The sequence below is a fragment of the Hetaerina americana genome, unplaced genomic scaffold (genome assembly GCF_022747635.1).
Source record: "Hetaerina americana unplaced genomic scaffold, ioHetAmer1.1.p SCAF_13, whole genome shotgun sequence".
NCBI lineage: Eukaryota > Metazoa > Arthropoda > Insecta > Odonata > Calopterygidae > Hetaerina > Hetaerina americana.
The window spans coordinates 13,855,563-13,866,070 of record NW_027286403.1 but is presented as its reverse complement, the minus strand read 5'-3'; the positions used below and the strand labels follow the sequence as shown (position 1 = coordinate 13,866,070).

General features: G+C 29.9%; 1 protein-coding gene across 3 annotated transcripts in view; it reads right to left on the bottom strand.

Annotated features, from left to right (window-relative positions):
* Positions 1-3,248: 3,248 nt before the first annotated feature.
* Positions 3,249-10,508, bottom strand: part of LOC139686104 (inactive phospholipase C-like protein 2) — a 223,946-nt gene continuing 216,686 nt past the window's right edge. The window contains exons 21-22 of one of the 3 annotated variants that reach the window (XR_011700295.1): positions 9,899-9,984; positions 3,249-7,016 (exon numbers count right to left, since the gene is read on the bottom strand). Coding sequence is in view for 2 of the 3 variants with exons in the window: in XM_071583273.1 (XP_071439374.1) it covers positions 9,975-9,984 (10 nt within the window). In the remaining variant the exon portion in view is untranslated. Of the gene's footprint in view, positions 7,017-9,355; positions 9,985-10,508 lie in introns of those variants that run through there. The other 2 variants (XM_071583275.1, XM_071583273.1) reach the window with 2 other exon arrangements.

Here is a 10,508-nt window from a genome sequence, read left to right as displayed (position 1 = left end):
CTCTCCTCACCAACCATGCCTAGTTCTTGGTTTGTTTTATTTTCCTTTCATTTTACTTTTTTCATCTTTCTCCCCACCCACTTCTTGAAAGCCTCCAGTCTATACTTATCATCTGATCTCAACAACCAATTTTCTATGCTGTCAAAAACTGTACTCTAAATCAAAGATTTCATTTTCACTGATTTTTTAATAATATCCATACTGAACTTCACTGTAATCAACTCCTTCCTCTTAATAATAGTATCTTGGACTAATGCCATTATTCTTATGCCCCTTCCACTTTAGCTATCTTGGCCCATATCACTTTCAAGATACATAAACTGTCACACCTACTCTAATTTAGACCCTCTAATTTTAACATTTGAAGTAGCCTTATAATTTCTTTAAAGTCCCAAACCTTTTTTTTATGTGCACTGACTCTCATGCAATGCCTATCACACAAATTTTGAAATGTGCATAGAATTGATTATAACCATTTGGCTGACTGGAAAACTAAAGCTTGATCATGCCTAAACCTGATTATATATATTCCTCAGTAACTTTCATTCTTATCTTAAGTTGTTTTCATGTTTCCTCTGAATATATCTTCAAAAGCAAGAATGATAGTGAACAATCCTCTCTTATCTCCCTTCCTAACACTGCCCATCAATTTTTCTCTTCACTCACCACATTCACCGGTGGGGTCTGAGATTTACATGAGTAGTAGCAGGAGTAGACAAGTCACATGCCCCTCCAGTTTATTCCTATCTTCTGTAATACACTCATTAATTCTACCCAATTTACTCCATTGAATACTTTCTCAGAACCTACCTAACAAAACAAATATATCGTAGTTATATTCTGCATTTCTATCAGTGACCTCATTACTGCTATGGCATGAGGTGTGCCTTTTCCATTTGTGAGTCCCAAACTGATTAAATCAAAGTAATTATTTGCCCTCCTTTCCATCTTTTTATTGATGATTTTAAGTATCACCTTAGCTTCATACAACATCATACTTAATTGTTCTTTAGTGGACACATACTTTCCCTTTTTTGTAATGGGAATTGCAACTGATCTGACAAAACCCTTCAGCTAAATTTATCCCTCAGAAATGCTATGAATTAGTCATTAAAAACTCTTCTTACCCCGTTTTCCTAAGCTCCTATGTAGTTCTGCTGGCATGTTATGTATCCTCACTACCTTTTTTCATGCCATTTCCTTGAATGCCCTTGCTATTAAATACGCCAGGACCTGAGCTATCCCTGTTGACATCATATTATCTTCCCATAACTAAATCTGCTGGCCTAATATCTTAACCGTGTAGATCCTCTATGCATTATTTCCATCTCTTTTGGGTTGGTTAATAATTTTCCAACTTCATCTTAGGTAGTGCAAATAGATTTTCACCTCTCACTTCCTGAATGTTATCACTTTCCTGTGCAATACTCCCTTTCTCAGTAAACTCTCTATAATACCACAATCTGCCTTCCACCATTATGTAACAGATACAGTTAGAAAATTAAACTATCTAAAATTAAGAGAATGATCGCTTTACTTGTTTCTTGAAACCACTACTAAGAATGATGTTTAAGACTGAATGCACCCCATATATCCTTTTATGACTTTTATTTTCATGAAATATATCTGGAACCACATAGCTGGAACCCACCACTTTGATTAACAAGTCCCAAGTAATTTATCTGTAATGTGCCATAAATCCTTCACAGACATGATCTAACAAAATTGGAATTTGCTACCCAATTATGTAAAAAAATGTCACACTCTTCATTACTTTAAAGTGAAGGTATTGGAACCTATCAAGTGAAACATATGAGTAATGAGGGGATATCAAAGGATTATAGCAATAAGCTTAAAATTGCATTTTCCTGTGCTTCTTCAAGTCACTAAATGGATACATACCTATGAACATAGTGCTTTTCATTAGGATGATGAATGAACATTGTTTCTGTAAAAATTTAATGCCATGCCCTGAAATCTGTGACCTTTGACAACAAGCTATTGGAATATAATTGATACTGGCATGCAAAATTTAGGGGCAAAAACTTATAAATATATCCTTCAATAAGCATTGCTATTTATTTGAGCATAACCTATTTTATTGGTGAAAATTTATTTTTTAAATGCAGGTATATCCATATCTGAAACCTAGTGGTTCTGATACCCCAAATTGGTCGAGTAAGGTAGGTCTATGGAACCCTATTCTTATTGAATATGCATAATTGTGCCACTGTTTTATTTCAATGATGATGCACAGTATGAGAGCTCTTTTAAAAATAATAAAAGTTTAAAATTTATGGATGTGGAATTTTTTCATGCACCATCAGCAAAAAAGTCATATGATTTTGCTTCAGTCTATATAATCATGGAGGAAAATTTAACATTTCAGTGACTTTCAATTAATATGCTGAAAAATTAGCATACATTACTTATACACAGTTTTCTTACTGATTTCAGTGACTTTAACATTTGCTGTGAAGTTCAAACATTGCTGCCAATAGGAAAGGGTAGACCTGGAGGTCTAGCCCATGATTTATTTAAATTTTTTCCAATATTGGCATCATTCAATATCACCACTGACACTCCAGGCATAGAGAAAATGACATGAGTTTGTTTATCAAGCAATGGATATCTTGATCCTTATGGTAATAGCTAACATGTGCTAGGATTTTTAGAAAATATTTTTTAATTGTCTGCATAGGAGGTAGTTAGGATGCTTAAAGAAAAATATAATATATATATATATATAAATAGATATATATATATATATATATATATATATATATATATATATATATGTGTGTGTGTGTATGTATACATACATACATACATACATACATATATATATATATATATATATATATATATATATATATATATATATATATATATATATATATATATATATATATATATATATATATATATATATATATATATATATATGTATATATATATATATAAATAAAAAAATATATATATATAAATAAATAAATATATATATATATATATATATATATATATATATATATATATATATATATATATGTATATGTATATATATATATTTTTTAATTTATGGTAAAGTTTGGGAATGTTGCCCATCAATAGTAGAACATTGTTTTTATAAACTTTCTCAAACTTGAACGATATTTTTTACAAAGAAGAGTAATTATGTACATCTTTAAAAAATTATGAACCATTTATTGGTATTTTAAACCAACTTACATTTAAAATACATCAGCAAGTTCCATGAAATAATAGATATGTATAAGGTAAACAAATGACCATTTCAGTTTAACTGATATTAACACATGCAAGATGAAGTCTTTGACTACAAAACATGAAACACTCTATAACATTATTATCTACACTGAGGGTAAATTTTATACAGTAAACCCCTTTTAACAAATATTTGACATGAATTGAAACCAAAGTTGTGCTGATCAAGTTCAAATGAGTCTACTTTGTTGATATAGCTCTGGAGTATCACTTCCATTTGCACTATGTGGTATAACTTATGTTAAGAAGGGTTTACTATATTTCATAATATTTTCAACACACAGAATGGGAGTGGAATCATTTTTTAGACACAAATAAAGTACCTACACATGTATAATTTTAACTTCTAAAAATATAAATCAATAAAAGATGATTTAATATTTCATCTGAGTGTCAATATTATTATTGGCACTGATTGCATCTTCCAATAATGCTCTTAAGTCTTAAATTAATTCGTATTCTCTCATTTTTTTAAAACAAGCAGATTAAAATTTATAAATTAGTTTGTTAAAAGACAAGACTTAAATCTTTGGCTCTCTTATTTAAATTAGGCCTAGAATGTATATAAATTAACAGTTCATTAACAAATATACATTAATCAACAAAGGTAAAGGAAAAACCATACCACAATTCACAAATAGGGGATACATAACTAAAACTTTCAATGATCACATGAGAGAGCCATACACTAGTTGAGCACATGTTGTTTCATGGTAAATCTACTTGAAGACACTATAGAAGATGCCAACAGTTCTGCAAAAAAGAAGTTTTGACTATCTAGATGGTCCAGAGATACATAGATTTCATGCAGAAACTCAAAATGAGAGTGAAATTCGGCTAATTTACAGAAATATCAAAGTAGAAGAAATAATTATACACACTAAAAAGATTCAATAGCTCTATGTTGGGCACCAAAGTCATACAAATCACAGCAAATACTTCACACATTACACAGAAAATTTGAGTGTATGAACTTTGAAAATGGCTTACTTGACTGCGATTTTCAGGTAACAAATGTACAACATATATAAATACCATTTAATGATCAGACACTGGGTGAAGTTTGATTAAGTGTAATACTCATATAAATTATAGGCACAGCTTTTTTTTTAATTTTCTATTCAAAATATCTTAATCATAATGCACTCCATATTTATATATCTACTCAGATTTATAACCATTATACAATCAGGAGTACATTTGCACAGAAAGTAACATTAATAGATGTTAGCCAGACATGCATAATAAATTCTTTATAAGTTAACAGTTAATATTTCATTCTTATGACACAGCTTTTGGTAATCATCACATGAAAACAAATCTATCTTCCCTTAAATTGACCACTAAAGATTGAGGAAAACTTATTTTATGCCTAGGCTAATTACAGTTATACAAAATGAATTTCATAAATAATTAAGAGTTACATTTATCACTACCACTGAAAATATTTTTCATTGATCCATAATTCTGATAATTTTTCTTGGCAATATTTCATGTATTAACTATATGTAAGTTATAAACTTTAAATATAGTATCAAGCTCCATTGTATATCCCTATGTTATTCCTCAACCTCGCTTTTATGCTAGGTATTCATGAAACATCTTTTCACAGGGAAACGTATAAACATCAAGTTGTTGCCAAGTAATGACTATTTGGCATGAGAGACTTTCACTTAAATTTGCTCCTTCGTGAGTATTTCATAGCACCTTACACTGGTGGTAATCAAACATTGAAAGACATTTTATCCCTTAATAATAGACATAATGTCCTCTAGATCTTTTTATTATGTCTTGGATTAAAATATGAGTATATCACAATGCTTGTAGCACATTTTATTACAGAATATAAAAAAAAATCTAAAGAAATGTAAACAATTCATGCCCAGATGAAATGTATGCATGTGTGCATATGCATATACCGGTGTGTAAGTATAACATTTGCATATATATACACACACATTCATACATACACACATGCATAACAGGTAATTCATTCATTAAGGACTATTTTAATAAGCTAAAAATGTGTATCAATTTCAAATTTAAATATTGTGCACTTAGGTTAAAAATAAAAATATATAAATCCCAAAGACTTATATAGTCTCACTGTAGACCAATAAATATAAATCACTTTGCAAAAGAATTAATGCAAATTCCACCCAGGGCAAATAACCAAGTTGGTGCTTCATGGTACAGTCAAGTAGGATAAAATGCTTGGGTGAAAAATCACAACCTAAGTGCATTGCTATATTCTGATAAAAATGATATTCAGAACCACCTTTCAGACAAAAATGTTTGTTTCTCAAATGCCTCTAATGGCACTCAGTTGAAGAGATGATTAAGAAGTAGAGAAAAACTGTCTTAAAATTGGGCATATTAAGAGAGAGAAACAAACTGTGTGTCATTTGATGACTAAATTCAGTCCATCTTGTTAGTAAAATAATTAGCATTTTCAATTAACATTAAAATAGAAATGCTTCAGGGGGAAAGATTTGCTAGAAGCAATAAGTCATTGTAAATAAATTGCATCATAAACCTGAGTTTTGTTTGCCATGATTCTACATACAATCAGTAAGATGGGATGGTATTTCCAAATAGAAATTAAATGAAAAAGATTAATGAAATCCCATTGACCTACCTACAGATATGGAAAATGAAATATTTTCCATATTTTATTTTCACAGAACCATCTAAAATATGTTGCTGTGATGTTACCATCATCCATAGAGACTTTAAAAATTTTAGTCTGATTTCTACAGAGGAATGTGTACAGAAAAATAGTTAATATTGATTATGCATGCATTTCAAAAATAAATTTCAATGCCAATCACAAATAAAATTTTTTTCTCAGAATTTCAGGAATAAATATTGAAATATTTCAATTTACTGTAAACCATTGTTTTTTGCATGCTTTCACAGAATAGAAAAAAATCAGACAATTGATTATCCATAAACTTATTTGTAGATTATATAACTATTTATTGTATATCAAGGTTTACCATTGTTTCACGCATTTCAAAATCAGAATGTTTAGAAACTTATCGGCACATGAGATAACTAAATTCTGAGCACCATCTGTAGGAATGTACTGCCCAGCATTAGTGAGACCTGAATGAATTTGACTTAAACATAGATAAAAAAAATTTAATGCTGGAGTGGCTTAATAGTAATGCTTTTAAAAATACAAAATTTGTTTCCCAGTATAAATCACAGTGCATAGAAAAGATACTTCACTCCATGCATTCTTACTTTGAGCCTACTCCTTCATTTACTATAAACTAAATCACACTTTACTGCCAAGAGACATATGATTATAAAGAACAAATAACAGATACCCTTCTCAGAAAATGCAAGTACCTTACAAATATAAGGTTCCTGGCTGATATTTCTGTGCTTTAGACTATAAAATAAATTAACATTTGTTTTTCCAATGTAATATTCTTGACTAGAGTTTCTCTATGGATATATATAGAAAATTATTTCCCTTTTCCATAAAATTTTCCAAATCTAAGCGTGAAAAAGGATTAAAAATTGTCATTGCAAATTTACATATTCTCTTATTTATCAGTCTGAATTTGATGGCCAAGCAGATAGAAGCTGAATTAGTCACTCCGAGGGTTTTGAGAGCAAAGTTGTCAGATGTCTTGTCTATCATTTTTGGTAGGCCGGAAATGTGAAGAAGGTGAAATGGGGACGGAGTCCTCCTCAGCAGGTGGAAAAATGCTGCAGACTACCTGAGGTAATGACAAAAATACTGAATGGTGACTAATGGAAAACTATCTATTAGGAGAAGAAAACATCTTTCTCTGCACTTCCCAATGACAACACTGCAAAAGCGACCAACAGAATAAATTCTAATTCTCTGAGGAAAACAATGCAAGTATAATTTATAACGTAATAAAAAAAACTAATATCGCTGTAAAATACATCCACTATTTTAGTCCTCATGAAATGAATGAAGGATAAGAAGGCTAGGGTACTAAAATAAGTTAGGTTATTTTTATGTTTTTTGGTAAATCCATAAAAAGTATATTATTTTGTTGATCAGTGCTTTAATTCAGTAGAAAATTATAAACTGCTTATCTGTTTATTGTTAATACATTTAACAGTAATTTATGAGTACTGCTGACATAATATAGAATATAATATTTTTGTGAAATATTGGACTGCTGATCACCTGTTTTAGAAATGCCAGAAGATATCAACCATCAACTTAAGTGCTGTAGCAAAATAATGACAGCTTTATTTGAAAACATGGACTGCAGTCAACCCAAATGCACACCAAAGATCGAAATAAGAGTTCAATAGATATTTTGTGCACTGGCAGTTGATAAATGCCTACAGTCATTGACATCTGTCTAAAATCCATGGAATATCTGTCACAGTTAACCATCTGTAGTTTCTGTTTAACACCCAAACGTCTTTGCAAATGTGCTCATATATGTAATTTTTACTAAAAAAATTTCACTTTTACATCAAGAGTCCATGGGAAAAAAAATAGCTTTCACAAATAGCATCCTAGATAGATGAACTTTTCCAAAGAAGTGAAGCTTTGTATTGGTGGATACGAATAAATGATTCATACTATTTCAGTGCTGGAAAGTGGGCATTATTGACTGACTGCAAAATACTATGGTTTATTGACATTTGTTTACTAAGCCTGGGGACATTTTATCCAGCATGTTATCAGTATATCTAACAAAAAAATTAAAGGAGGATGATTTTCTAGAAAATACTTATTATAATGGATTTCATTTTGGGTGCCGTTCATATAACAATAGTTGGAATGATATTAAGTTATAATGAATTTATTACTTTTCTTCACCACATAGCATATCTGAAACACTTTTAATATGCCAAGCGACTAATAGGTGAGGGTTACATTAACAAAATAAATGGTAAAACAGGACTCATTTTTGAGCCTTCCAAATGCCTTATGATGCCCTACCAGTAGGCTACCTTGGTGATAAATCTCAGCTGACAACTACAAGGCCTTAAGTCTTTGCCCTGTTTTCATCAATGTATTTTTCATTGCACATTTACTCACATATTTTATGCCAACAAACTTTTACATCAATTTACCTTCAATGAAAATTCTGAGTGGGAGTTGTAATATCTTCCCATTATATTTTGAAGCCTACCTATATAATTTTGATGATTTTTTGCAACAGCTTCCTTAAAGATTCCACTGTTACAAACTGGGAGCACCACAAAATCATTCTCTTACTTCCCAGTCATCCCAGAGCATTTACCACAGATTTCTAAGTTGGCTATCTTCTACCAACAAGTTTTCATTTTATGATTTTTATAATTCCACATTTGATTTGTTAATAGAATCACAAACTCAGATGAGCCTCTTCAGAAGTTACACATGCAAACAGCTAAAATTAGATTAATTGCACACTGTGATTTATGGAAGCTTTCATGACTTCCATTAGCTAGTCAATTTGTACACATGAAAACATTTAATTGAATTGAAAATAAAAGAAAATGGATTAAAGTTAGCATAAAATTTTATAGTGCTCATTTCTTCGATAATTTTAATGTTTTAATTGCTCAAACCAAAATTTTAAAGCAATTTACATAAGAAGTTAATATTTGTTGTTTTCTTTGAAAAACTGAATAAACGTGGTTAATTCCCTTCCCTAAAATTGGAATGGAAAAAAGGAAATAATCATGCTAATTCAGTTTCAACCATTCTGCTGAATTTAAACTTTACCTCAAAGGTTTAACTCCAGACTTTCTGAAGGATACCATTGGGGCTAAGGTTATATTAGTAATTAAGGATAGAAAGTGTAAATAAGGGTGGATATGATATAATAAAGAATAAAATTACATAGTTTATCTGTCAATGTCAATCAGGATGAAGAAAAATTGGTCACTACATGCAGTAAATCTTTGTGAAGGCAGAAGATGTTTAAATTTACTACATACTTCAAACCCTTATGAGAATTAACAAGCTTCCACTTACAACCCAGAATGGAAAAAAGAGTCATACATATACAAAATATAATTCACAATTTAAAAATGTTACCTTGATATCAGTAAAGAAAAATGTAAAACCCCAATTGAACAGATAACATTTGTGAAAAAGATCAATATTCACGCCAAGTATGAATAGAGAAAATAATTTATGGCTAATATGTACCATTTGTAAAGACCTATGAAAGATAACATGAAACAAAATATCGGCTATTTAATGAACCATCGAATCACATTTTAATATTTAATACTTCTGCCACAAAATTTAAGTGGCTTATATTATTTAAAGAAACTCCTCAGATATAAGTATCAGAAATGATCAATGCCATTATTTATGTGATAACCAACAGGTAAACGTGATTTTTATGTTTAATTAACACAGTAAAATGCTTAATGAGGGATAAAGAAGATGCATATTAAAAGCACAAATTTAAAGAATCACTACAATGAAATTTTCTTTTAACATTCCATCAAATTGTAACTTTTAAGCATTTTATGCGTTTATTGTCTAGTTCATATTATGCATAAAAACCACATTACATTTTACAAAGTAGGTAGCTACAATCCAACAAATATAAGAAATTCAAAACTAATTTCCTAGGATTTGGAAATAAATGACTACTTTTCTCTTTACCACTCAGATATCCTTCAAGTTTGAGAAGAAATCCTATAGCCATCTGAAGGGTTCTTAAATTCCTCCATTAAAAAAGTCAAAGATTCCTAAAATGGATAACACAAGATGTCATTATCCCTAGATATTAACATATTACTTCTCAGGTTATATAAGGTTTGCCCATGCTAAAACAATTATAGTAATCGTATTTTAAATGTGAAAATATATATTACCAAATATTAGTTTACAAGAAGACAAGCCCTTTAAGAGAAAGATATTTTGCAAATATATTTAAGAATATTACCCCGGCATTTATTTTCTTTTCAGTTAAAACTTAAAGAGATTAAGATTTAAAAGTGGAAAAAGGAATTAAAAATTAGGAATAATAACTTATTTGTAAACAATCTCTGCTATAACTATCAAGAGAAAGCTTCATTATTTGCAATATATATAAATCAATAAGGAAAAACATTAGCATTTTACATTACCAAGTTATGAGTTTTAGAGTGTACTAATATTTTTTTATCTCCCATGAGGGCATGTGATCATCCATCTCATTTAATTTGAAGAAAGTGCTATTTAAGACATATATGCTAGAGTCAAATTTGAGAATTAATGCTCATTAAATAGA